This window comes from Rhinatrema bivittatum, chromosome 5, assembly GCF_901001135.1.
Source record: "Rhinatrema bivittatum chromosome 5, aRhiBiv1.1, whole genome shotgun sequence".
Lineage (NCBI taxonomy): Eukaryota > Metazoa > Chordata > Amphibia > Gymnophiona > Rhinatrematidae > Rhinatrema > Rhinatrema bivittatum.
In genome coordinates this window covers 20,148,485-20,160,621 of record NC_042619.1, presented here as the reverse complement: position 1 = coordinate 20,160,621, position 12,137 = coordinate 20,148,485, and the positions used below count along the sequence as shown (strand labels likewise).

The following is a 12,137-nucleotide window of genomic DNA, read 5'->3' as shown; positions in this document are numbered from 1 at the left end:
AGGATGGAGCCCACCACGGAAAACTTCTGTCAAAGTTTAAACAGAACTTTGACTGGCCCCTACTGGGCATGCCCAGCAAGGCACTGACCCTGCAGCCAGCAGGGGTCTCCCTTCAGTCTGATGTTCAAAGCTACAGGCAGTGCCTAGAAAGTAAAAACAAAACAAACCCAACACCGCGGGGTGGCGGGCGGGTTTCGTGAGGACTAACATCCTGCTGTCCTGTGAGAACACCTGTTACATCAGGTAAGCAACATTTGCTTTCTCACAGGACAAGCAGGATGGTTGTCCTCACAAATGGGTGAGTACCGAGCTGAGGATGTCCTGACTTGCACCAAATGCACCCAACGACGTGCAACAGGCACTACAACTGGGGTGGAATTTGGTAAAGGGCATCCGCACCCTACCGGGAAGGTGGAAGGGTGTTGGTACATCACGTTGAAAAAAGGTTACGCAAGACAGATTGGCCGAAGATGGAGTCCTGTCTTCCAGCTTTGTCCAAACAATAGTGGGCTGCAAAGGTATGGAGAGAACTCCAGGTTGCAGCCTTGCAGATGTCAGGAAGCGGCACCGATCGAAGGTGTGCCACTGACGTAGCCATGGCCCTCACAGAGTGTGCTTTGACACGGTCTTGAAAAGGGATGCCCGCTTGCTCATAGCAGAAAGCAATGCAGTCCGCCAACCAGGAGGAAAGAGCCTGCTTACCCACAGGTTGTCCTAACTTGTTAGGATGGAAAGAGACGAATAATTGAGTGCTCTTCCTGTGAGAAACTGTACGGTCTAGGTAAAAGGCTAGAGCCCGTTTACAGTCTAGGGTATGCAGGGTCTGTTCTCCAGAGTTGGAGTGGGGCCTGGGAAAAAAGATAGGTAGTATGATGGATTGATTAATATGAAACTCAGAAACTACCTTAGGTAAAAATTTAGGGTGAGTGCGGAGTACCGCCCGGTCCTGCAGGAGCTTAGTGTAAGGCGGATAGGTAACTAGGGCCTGTAATTCACTAACCCTGCGAGCTGAAGTGATAGCCAAAAGGAATAACACTTTCCATGTGAGATACTTTAACTCACAGGAGTGCAGAGGTTCGAAAGGAGGTTTCATTAGACGACCAAGAACCAGATTAAGGTCCCAGGATGGGGCCGGAGGCCGTAAGGGTGGCTTCAGATGGAGCAAGCCTTTAAGAAAACGTGTTACTAGGGGTTGTACTGAAATAGGGACACCCTGTACACCTTTATGGAAGGCGGCTACCGCACTGACATGCATCCTAATGGAAGAGGTTTTAAGACCTGATTCAGAGAGATGCCATAAATAGTCCAAGAATTTGGAGATTGGACAGGAAAGGGGATCAAGGGACTGAGAAGTGCACCATGATGTGTACCTTTTCCATTTGTATGAGTAAGACTTTCTTGTGGAAGGCTTTCGTGAAGCTATCAGGACTCGAGAAACGGAATCTGAAAGGTTGAAAGGCTGAAGGACTAACCTTTCAACATCCATGCCGTCAGGGACAAGGCTTGGAGGTTGGGATGGAGGAGGCATCCGTCGTTTTGAGTGAGCAGATGCGGGTCCTTTCCCAGAGGAATGTGCCTGCGGATGGAGAGATCCTGGAGTATTGGAAACCATACTTGGCGTGGCCAGTAAGGTGCTATCAGGATCATGGTTCCTCCGTCCTGGCGTAGCTTCACGAGAGTCTTTGACACAAGAGGAAGTGGAGGGAATGCGTAGAGCAGACCGGTTGTCCACTTGAGGGAGAATGCATCCCTCGGCCGAGAGTGCTGGCTCCGAATGAGAGAGCAGTAATCGTCCACTTTGTGGTTCTGAGGGGACGCAAAGAGGTCTATGCGGGGAGAACCCCACTTGTGAAACAGAGAGGTCGCTATCAGAGGATCGAGTGACCACTCGTGCGGTCGGAAGACACGGCTCAGCCGGTCTGCCAATACATTGTCTACTCCCGGCAGGTAAGTGGCCCTGAGGTACATGGAGTGGGAGAGGGCTTCCGCCCAGATCTGCGCAGCTTCCTGACACAGAAGGAAGGAGCCTGTGCCTCCCTGCTTGTTTATGTACCACATGGCCACTTGGTTGTCCGTCTGGATTAAGATTATCTGATGAAAGAGATGATCTTTGAAAGTGCGGAGCGCATAGCGGATTGCTCGAAGTTCCAGGAAATTGATCTGGTGTTCGGCTTCCTCGTTGGACCATAACCCTTGGGTTTGAAAGTTGTCCACATGGGCTCCCCAACCGATGTGAGAAGCGTCGGTGGTTAGGATTACTTGCGGATCCGGTGGAAGAAAGGGTAAGCCCTGAAGGAGGTTGACCTGAGTCGTCCACCAGGTTAAGGATAGGCGCAGCGCTTGTGTGACTATGGAGGACAGAGGCTGAAAAGCTTGAATCCATTGGTGTCGTAGAGTCCATTGTGTTACTCTCATGGCTAGTCGGGTCATGGGAGTGACTTGAACCGAGGATGCCATGTGTCCTAGGAGAATGAGGAACTGGCGAGCCGTGGCCGTGTCTTGAGACTGGAGCTGGTGAGCTAGGGACATGAGAGTTTGGACCCGTTGAAGCGGAAGGTAGGCCTTTGCCTGTAAGGTGTCCAAGTCTGCCCCAATGAAAGATAAGGTTTGAGATGGGACGAAGCAAGATTTCTCGTAATTGACAAGAAACCCTAAGGAAAGGAGTGTGTTGATTGTCAATTGTAGGGAGGACCGGGCAATCTGAGGGGTGGAGGCCCTGATTAGCCAATCGTCCAGATAGGGGTATACGTGGACACCTTCCTTCCTGAGGAATGCTGCTACAACTACGAGGCATTTGGTGAAGACTCGTGGAGCAGAAGCCAGACCGAAAGGTAGTACTCGGTATTGATAATGGTCGCGGCCTACTAGAAACCGCAGATATTTGCGATGGGATTGTGTTATCGCAATATGGGTATAAGCGTCCTTGAGGTCGAGGGAGCATAGCCAATCCCCTCTTTGCAGCAGAGGGAGTAACGTGCCCAGGGTTACCATCTTGAACTTTTCTTTTTGAAGGTACTTGTTGAGGGCCCGAAGGTCCAAAATTGGACGTAGCCCTCCTGACTTTTTTGGAATTAGGAAGTACCTGGAGTAAAATCCCTTGCCTCGTTGAGAGGGAGGGACAGGTTCTATAGCATTTGATTGCAAAAGAAGGGATACTTCCTGTTGTAATTGAGTCAAGTGGCTGGAGAGACTCCATGCTTGAAGAGGCGGGGAGTCTGTCGGAAGAGTTATGAAATTGAGGTGGTAACCCTGTGCGATAATTGCCAGCACCCACTGGTCTGAGGTAATCCGTATCCAATGCTGTAAAAAGTGGCACAGACGACCCCCTACAGGGATGTGGGGGAGTGGGATATGGCATGTGCTCCGTATCGGGAAGTCAAAGGCCTGCCGCAGGCCCGGGAGGTGGGGCTACAGCAGGTCTTTGTTTCCGAGGTTGGCGGAGCTGAGGTCTGGTGGAGGATCGAGCCGGACGAGGCCTAGTCGACGGAGGGTAATAACGACGTGGCCGAAAGAACGACTTTTTAGAGTCCTTCTTAGGTGGTGGTTTGGAGGATACCTCAGATGGAACAGACGAAAGTTGTTTCAACGTCTCGTGGTGATCCTTCAATTCCGCCACAATCTGTTGAATCTGCTCTCCGAACAGATTGTCCCCCAAGCAGGGTAAATCGGCTAGACGATCCTGGACCTCTGGGCGAAGGTTGGATGATTTTAACCAAGCCCAACGTCTGGCTGAGATGGCAGTAGCTGAGACTTTCGTGGAAGCATCGAAGATATCGTAGGCCGTTCTGATCTCGTGCTTCCCAGCTTCAAATCCTTTGTGAAGGAGGGCTTGAAGCTGTGGCTGGTATTGGTCCGGTAATGTGTCAGCGTAGTCCTGCATCTGTTTAAGGATAGCTCTGTTGTATTGAGTCATATAAAGTTGGTATGAAGCTATGCGAGATATCAACATAGCCCCATGATACACTTTCCTTCCCACACTATCAAGGAATTTGTTGTCCTTGATAGGGGGAGTGGAAGAGTGTGGTTTTAGGCGCTTGGCCTTCTTTTGCGCAGACTCAACTACAACAGAGCGATGATCCAGTTGAGACTTCTGAAATCCTGGTGCTGACTGAACGAGGTATGTTGAGTCAGCTTTTTTATTAACTGGTGACACAGAGGAAGGTGATTCCCAGTTTTTCTTTAAAAGATCCAGAAATACCTGGTGAATGGGGATGGAAGCGATGATTTTTGGGGCATCCAGAAATTGGAGCAGCTCCATCATTTGGTGCCTGTCATCGGTCTCAGATTGCAGCTGAAAAGGCACAATTTCTGACATCTCCTTTACAAAATTTATAAAGGAGAGATCTTCAGGAGGAGATCGTTTTCTACTCTCTGTAGGAGATGGTGGGGATGGTAAATCTGTATCTGAAGATGTATCATCACCCCAGGTATCATAAGGATCATGTAGGGCTTGCAGTCCTGAAAGACCTGGTAGAGGATCCAAAGGCATCGATGGAATCGGTGCTGCAAGCGGAACTGTGAACGGCATCGAGGGCTTCGGGGGTACCGATGGAATCGGTGCCGATCTTGGAATCGATGGAGCCGAAGGATAAATCGGTGGAAAGGTATGTGAAGGCACCGATGGAACGACACCGGACGGGGGAATCCGGAACGGTGTTTCTCCTGTCGATGAATGTCCTTCCGGAGATGATGGTGTAGTCGGTGCTACTGGAATCACCGATGGAAGGGCGCGCATGAGTGCCTCCATACGATTTAGTATCGGTGCCAACGCTTCCACTAGAGGCTCGGTGGTCGGTTCCCTCCTCGGTGGCAGAGTCGGTGCTGAGGTCGGTGCCTGAGGCGGTGCCGGAATCGGTGCCGGAGGCGGTGCCGGTGGAGGCTGGAATCTTCGCATCGCATTCTCGATGGCCTCCTGGACCAGCCGGTCCAGTTCTGCCCGGAGACCAGGGGTAACCATACCCGGCTCGACGGGAGAGGGAGGCTGAGGCAGGGCCGGAAGTACCACCGTAACCGGTGGGATCACGGCCCCCGCACCCCGGGAGGGTGAGGGTTTCCTCGGTGCCTGCGAACGAGACGTGGACGGTGCCAGGTCTGACCGAGGCTTTTTCGTCGGTGGCTCGGCCTGTTCAGAGGTCGATGGTTGTGGATCCTCGACGGGCCGAGACTTGTGCCGTCGATGGCGATGCTTATCCTTCCGATCTCCTCGCCCATCCGGGGAGGGGACAGGAGTCGACGGCCGAGAAGTCATTGGTGGAGGACGGTCACCGGAGGGTTGACGATGGTGGTGCAACTTCGACGGTGCCGGTTCCGATGACGTCGATGCTATCGATGGCGTTGGGGTGGGTGCATGGAAGAGGAGCCCCATCTTCTCCATCCTGGCTTTACGACCCTTAGGTGTCATTAGGGCACATTTAGTGCAAGTCAGGACATCATGCTCACTTCCCAAACATAGAACACAGACCCGATGGGGATCTGTGATTGACATAGTCCGGGTGCAATCCGGACAACGACGGAACCCCGTCGCCATGGCCTAGGGCCAAATTTAGCCGCGGGATTGGTAAGTGCCAACAGGCCTCTAGGGCCAAAATCGACGGCAGTCGATGAAAATCGGCAAAAAACTTACCGGCTTTCGCGGAGGTGACAAAAATTTGTCGAAGGGAGACCCCTGAGGGGCAAATTTTCTTCGGAAAGAAAAAAACCGAATTCCTGTCAGGAACGTGGTAAGAGAGCTCCTTTCACCGCGTGGCAACTGCTGCGCGGAAAAAAGAAGACTGAAGGGAGACCCCTGCTGGCTGCAGGGTCAGTGCCTTGCTGGGCATGCCCAGTAGGGGCCAGTCAAAGTTCTGTTTAAACTTTGACAGAAGTTTTCCGTGGTGGGCTCCATCCTCGATGTCACCCATTTGTGAGGACAACCATCCTGCTTGTCCTGTGAGAAGAGTGGTCACCTTGTGGATCGCCTCCACGCAGCCATCCCTGGACTTCACCCTGATAAGCCAATCGTCCAGGAATGGGTGAATAAGCAAGCCTTACCTCCGGAGAAACGTCGCCACCACCACCACCATGACCTTGGTGAACGTCCGGGGCGCGGTTGCAAGCCCGAAGGGTAGCACGCAAAATTGATAATGCATTCCCAGGATCATAAATCGAAGAAACTTTTGATGATCTTTGCGTATTAGAACATGCAAGTATGCCTCCATCAGATCCAGAGAGGCCAGGAACTCCCCCTTGCGTACCACCGCGATGACGGATCGCAGGGACTCCATACGAAAGTGTGGCACCTTGAAAGACTTGTTTACCTTCTTGAGATCCAAAATCAGCCGGAAGGACCCCTCTTTCTTTGGAACTACAAAGTAAATGGAGTACCTCCCTTTCCCCCAATGCCGTGGGGAGACCAGCTTCACCGCTCGAGAGTCTGACGAACAATCTGCCATTTGACTTGTGGGCCGCAAAGAGATATTAGGCAGAAGTCTCTTAGAGGCTGAGCAAATTCCAAAGCATAGCCTCGTTCAATTATGCTTAGCACCCACTGATCGGAAGTAATGTTGGCCCATGCCTCGTAAAATCGGGACAGGCGACCCCCTACCCAAGGGATCGAGGGATGGGCCGCGGCACCATCTCATTGTGTATTCTTGGAGGCGGGAGAGGAGGCAGCACCATCCTCTCGGAAGGCTTTACGCCCCCGAAAGGACGAAGACCAGGCTTGGTTCCTGGGTACTGCTTGCAGTGGACTGGCTGCTTGCTGCCTGTTCTGCAGAAATCTTCGCTGTCCCCGAAAGCGAGAGCGGGATGAAGGAAAACCTCTGGAGGGTTTTGGTCTGTCCTCTGGCAATTTGTGAACCTTGTTCTCCCCCAGGGACCTGATCAACTGCTCCAAATCCTCCCCGAACAAAAAGCCCCCTTTAAACGGCATAGCACCAAGCTGGGCCTTGGAGGAAATATCAGCTGACCAGTTCCGGAGCCACAAAAGCCTTCTTGCCAACACCGCCGACGACAGAGCACGAGAAAAAGTGTGGATCAGGTCATATAGTGAATCTGCCCCATATGCCACTGCAGCTTCCAAATGCTGCGGCTGTTCAGACTCCACCGGAGGGAGATCATCCCGAGATGTGAGCAATTGCTGTACCCAGCACAGGCTCGCATGCAGCCTATAACTGCTACACACCACCACCCGGATACCCATCTCAAAAATGCGTTTGAGCAGCACTTCCAGCTTGCGGTCCTGTAGGTCCTTGAGAGCCATCAAGCCTGCTACCGGGATCGTGGTTCTTTTAACAACTGCCGAAACCGAAGCGTCAACCTTAGGAGACCGCAATAGATCCAAAAAATCATCTACTAAGGGATAAAGCTTATCCATGGCTCGTCCAACCCGCAGACTAGCATCTGGAGCATCCCACTTCCTGGTCATCAGCTGCTGCAGCATGGCATGGACCGGAAAAACCTGGGTCTGCATTTGAAATCCTGCTAGGACTGGGTCCACCGAGTCCTGCAGCGAAGCAAGCGGGGGGAGCTCCACCCCGAGCTCAGAAAGAACTGCAGGAATGAGAGGCTCTAATTCCTCTCTCTGAAACAGGCAGACCCACCTTAGAGTCATCGCCATCCAGGGGATTCTGTTTCCCCTGATCTTCATCCAATCTCCCCCCCCATCCCCACCCGCGAGGGGGGGGGGCGGAGAAGCCCCTGCATCAGCCGCTGCATGTCCCAGCACCACCAGGGCGGTAGAGCCATCTGAAGCCACAGCGCCTTTTAACTTGGCTACCCGTAAAGATGCGGGTCCATCCGTGTACTTGGCTACCTTGGGAGCTGGTCCCTGCACAGATCTCACAGGCAAAGCAGCAGCTTGAGGAGACCTGGAAGCCAAAAATGCTTTGTGCATAAGGAGGACAAAATCTAAAGAAAAAGAATCAGGATCAACATCCTGTCCCTTGGAATAAATCCTGGTCCTGATCAAACAAATCATCAGGACTGGCAGGGAGTGGTGACAGGGCTGGAGGAAACAGCCCCTCCCCCATAGCATCAGCCTGAGCTGCTGCACATGTGCCTAAGATGGCTGCTGTCCCTGCACTGCGGGTAAAGGGATCAGCACTGAAATCACACTGAGCAGGGTGTTTGGAGCCCCTCGAGGCTTGGGCAATGCTGCAGACCCTGAAAAGGAGCTGCCTTCCCCACGTGCATCGGGAGCAAATCCCAGCTCTAGAAAGCCACGCGGGGGCTTCACCACATGCTACAGACAAAGATGACCACGGCAGCCCGGGGTAAGAGAAGGACTGGACCATCAGTAATCACTTACCCTGCTTCTTATCTGCCTGGAGCCCCGCGGGTTTACCAACCCCAGCTCCTTTAACCTGCCACCAGAGAGGATGACCCCGCAGGATCTAACAACCCCCTGGGAGGATAGAGAAAACCTCTCTCAGTAGAAGAACTGTCTTTTTTTTTTTTTTTTTAACTTGCTTGATTCAGAACTTATAGCTAGTTTACTTTTAGATAAATTTAAGGGATAGCCTACACCCCAGAAACAGGGCAAGACTGCAGGGTTTGCATGACCTCCATCTGCTGGAGAAAGAGAAATACTGAAGGGATGCAGGAGGCACACCAGCTTAAATGAGGGTGCCTTTGAAAATTATCTCTGTCTCCACCTGCTGGAAGGGAGGTATAACCCATGGTTTGATTCAGGTACGTACAGGGAATTATGATTTAAAACAAAAAAAATTGTCATTTCCCTAATTCAAACAGTTCTTCTCTCAAGTATCAGCTTAATTTTGGTATTTTTCTTTCCACAGATTCAGGGAAGTCCAGGCTCAGATTTCTGACTAGGCAAAGCGGGCAGGTACCTATGGAAGTTGGGCTGATAGGGCTATCTCCTGCTCTGACCCAAAGGCACTTTTCTCATAAGCATCACTCAGCTAAGCACTATTAAGTTCACCTTCTTAATGGTGCAGGGGCTCCCATGCTGGCAGCATTCAAAGCACTGTAAACTAGGATTGCTGCCAGCCCAACTCTACTCCTTTAAGAGTCTGTTGGTTTACTGATGCTCCAGCTGAGCAGTACTCATAGGAAAATGCCACAAGGACAGAGTAGGTAGCACTCCTTTCAACACAGTGAACGGAGAAAGGATGTAATCTCCATGGATGCAGGAGGAAATATCCTTTATCCTGCCCCCCACTCCTGCATCCTTGGAGGGGTCCACGTAGGGACACCTAAAAGATAAATATGACCTAGGTGAGGTCCTGAACTAAATAAAATGTATTGTTTATAGCATGAGGTAAGACAGCAGAGGAAACAAGACAGAAATATGGAAAATCAGACTTTGAAACCAAAATACTTTCAAAAGTGTTCTCTTTTAGAGATTCCCTGGTACTAAACCTGTCAGATCTTAAAAGCCAATGAATAAAATGACAGGTCTTTTCCAGCGGCTCCAGCAATGGGCCTAGTTTTTCATTAAGCGGTAAATTGTAATTTATTACAGGTGAATACTATTATTAGTCATGAATGAAGTAGTTTGGCTGCAACAGCAAACAGCAACCAATGAGAGCCCTGACTTTTACCATCTGGAAATCTATTAAGCATGAATACAAGACTTTAACTATTCATTTTATTATTATTATTATTTTTTTTTATTTTATTTTATTTTTTTTATCTTATTTATTTATTTTATTTATGATTGACTCACAATTTATTTATTGTGGCTATAGGCTTGCTGTTGTTCCTTAATTCCAATTGTTTCTAAAATGTTCAATGGTTTATATGCACCGTTTATTGTATCGCCTCCTAGCGAAAGTTAAGTTCTTTGTAAACCGGTGTGATCTATATCCTTTATAGGAATATCGGTATATAAAAATTCAAAATAAATAAATAAATAAATAAAGCATGGGGGTAACCTGCACAGCGCAGCAGGCAGCTTGCTGGGCAGACTGGATGAACCATTTTGACCTTTTGTGCTGTTATTTCTATGTTTGTCCACTTAAATGCACATAGATAAAAGGTTAACAAAGGGAAGGGGGGTTGGGTGATCAGAAGGTGACAGGCAGTATAATTTTATGGCATATAATACAGGAAACCCAAGTTTCTGTTGAGTCCTTTTTTTTTTTTTGTCAGTTCCAAACTGTTTGAGCATTTTAACTTCAAAAGTTGTGTATCAGTGGTTTTTAATTTTCCTTTGATTACCCTGATCCTAAGGTCACTGATGGCCTGGTTCTGAAGCTTGCTCCCCCACGGAGCTATGCCTGTTTGAGCTGGCTCTTGCCCTTAATGTTTGGCCTCTCAGTTTTCATCACGTCTCCATCTTACCTTGCTGCCGCTTGCAAGCCGGATGCTCTGTGCAGCTGCACGGAAATGGAGACAGTGCGAGCAGCTAACACTCCCTCTGCTGTTTTCAACGTGCGCCTGTATGTCACGCTCACATTAAGCAAACCTAAGAAAAGGAGGAGAAAGAAAAATCCTCAGTCTGAGGACTAAAGTATAGGGTGGACTAGGGGCAGTGGCCCACGTTTTCATTGCAATTTTTTTTTTTACTTTACATTTACAATTAATGTCATACGGGTCTATCCAGTACCAAGCGGTAGGAAGAGCTGCGTTAGTGCCTACGGCACCCGCGGTTACCGCCCGCACAGTGCAGCTCACCTACCGCTCGATCCTGAACCCTAATTACATGCAAATGTAAGCCGCGTCCGTAATGCCTTAGTCCCGCGCTACCCAGGATACTGGGTAGAGCGCCTATACAGTATCCTGGGTGCGCGGGCCTAAGGCTTCACGCCACGCTGGTATCTGTCATTTCAAATGTCATTTGAAATGACAGATACCAGGAAGTTGCTTCGCCGCTGTCAGTGTCTGTTCTCCCCTCCTCCCGGAGCAGGGCGCGAAAAACAGCCTTGCTCCGGGAGGAGAGGAGAAGAGACACTGACAGCGGCGAAGCTTTCCCCCAGCCCGGACCCGACCGGACCCGACCGCTGTCAGTCTGTTCGCCCTGCTCCGGAAGGGGGGAGAAGAGGTGACAGCGGCGGAGCAAATTTGGCAAAACTTATCTTTTTTGCAGCCATCAGCCATCATCAGAATCATCAGGAACACGATCTGGCCCCGTAGCTCCTCCCAACAAGATGGCCGCCTGCACGGGGAAAGCGTACAATTGGCCGCTGAAGACGTGACGTCACGACGTTTGGCGTCACGGGATGTGACGCCACATCTTCAGCGGCCAATTGAACGCTTTCCCCGTGCAGGCGGCCATCTTGTTGGGAGGAGCTACGGGGCCAGATCGTGTTCCTGATGATTCTGATGATGGCTGATGGCTGCAAAAAAGATAAGTTTTGCCAAATTTGCTCCGCCGCTGTCACCTCTTCTCCCCCCTTCCGGAGCAGGGCGAACAGACTGACAGCGGTCAGGTCGGGTCCGGGTTGGGGGTCCGGGTCGGCGTCCAAAAGCGACTTACTTTTGGGATCTTGACAGATCCCAAAAGTAAGTCGCTTTTGAAAAAAAACCAAAATTGTCAATTTTGAAAAAAAAAAACAAAATTGCTTTTGGTTTTTTTTAGCTTCGCCGCTCAGTTTCTATTTTCCCCCGTCCCAGAGCAAGGCTGCTTTTCGCGTCCTGCTCCAGGAGGGGGGAGAAGAGACACTGAGCGGCGAAACAACTTACTTGCACGGGGGAAAGATGTCTCCGTGGCAGCCCCAGTCCTCTCCCCTCCTCCCGAAGCCAAAAAAAAAAGCGAAAAAAACATTGCAGCCCCCTCCGGACATCGGAGGGGGGCTGCAACGTTTTTTTCGCTTTTTTTTTTTTTTTTTGGCTTCGGGAGCAGGGGAGAGGACTGGGGCTGCCACGGAGACCGGCACCCATGATCGCGGCCGGGGCAGGTGAGCGGGGGCTGGGGGAAAGCTTGCCACCTACCCTTACCCATGCCTCTACCGCTTGGGTCAGGGTAGGCGGTAAATTTGCAGGTTAAACGCGCGACAAAATGGCAGGGAAAGATAGCGATAGTCGGGGCGCGGGTTACGGGATGCTAGGGAATAGCTAATTGGATCGTTTGCATGCAATATCGAGCTAATTCGCTCGTTTGCATGCAATATACATGCCGCGGGCGGAAGGGGTTCAGCGGGGATTTTTGGACGCGGTAGGAATAGGTTAAAGGGGATTCGGGATCGCAGGAAGGG

General features: G+C 50.7%; 1 protein-coding gene across 2 annotated transcripts in view; it reads right to left on the bottom strand.

The window, feature by feature from the left end:
* Positions 1 to 12,137, bottom strand: part of C2CD3 (C2 domain containing 3 centriole elongation regulator) — a 429,817-nt gene that overhangs the window by 197,414 nt on the left and 220,266 nt on the right. For both annotated transcript variants that reach the window (XM_029602105.1, XM_029602106.1), the window contains exon 20: positions 10,285 to 10,408. In XM_029602105.1, coding sequence (XP_029457965.1) covers positions 10,285 to 10,408 — 124 coding nt within the window. The remainder of the gene's footprint in view (positions 1 to 10,284; positions 10,409 to 12,137) is intronic.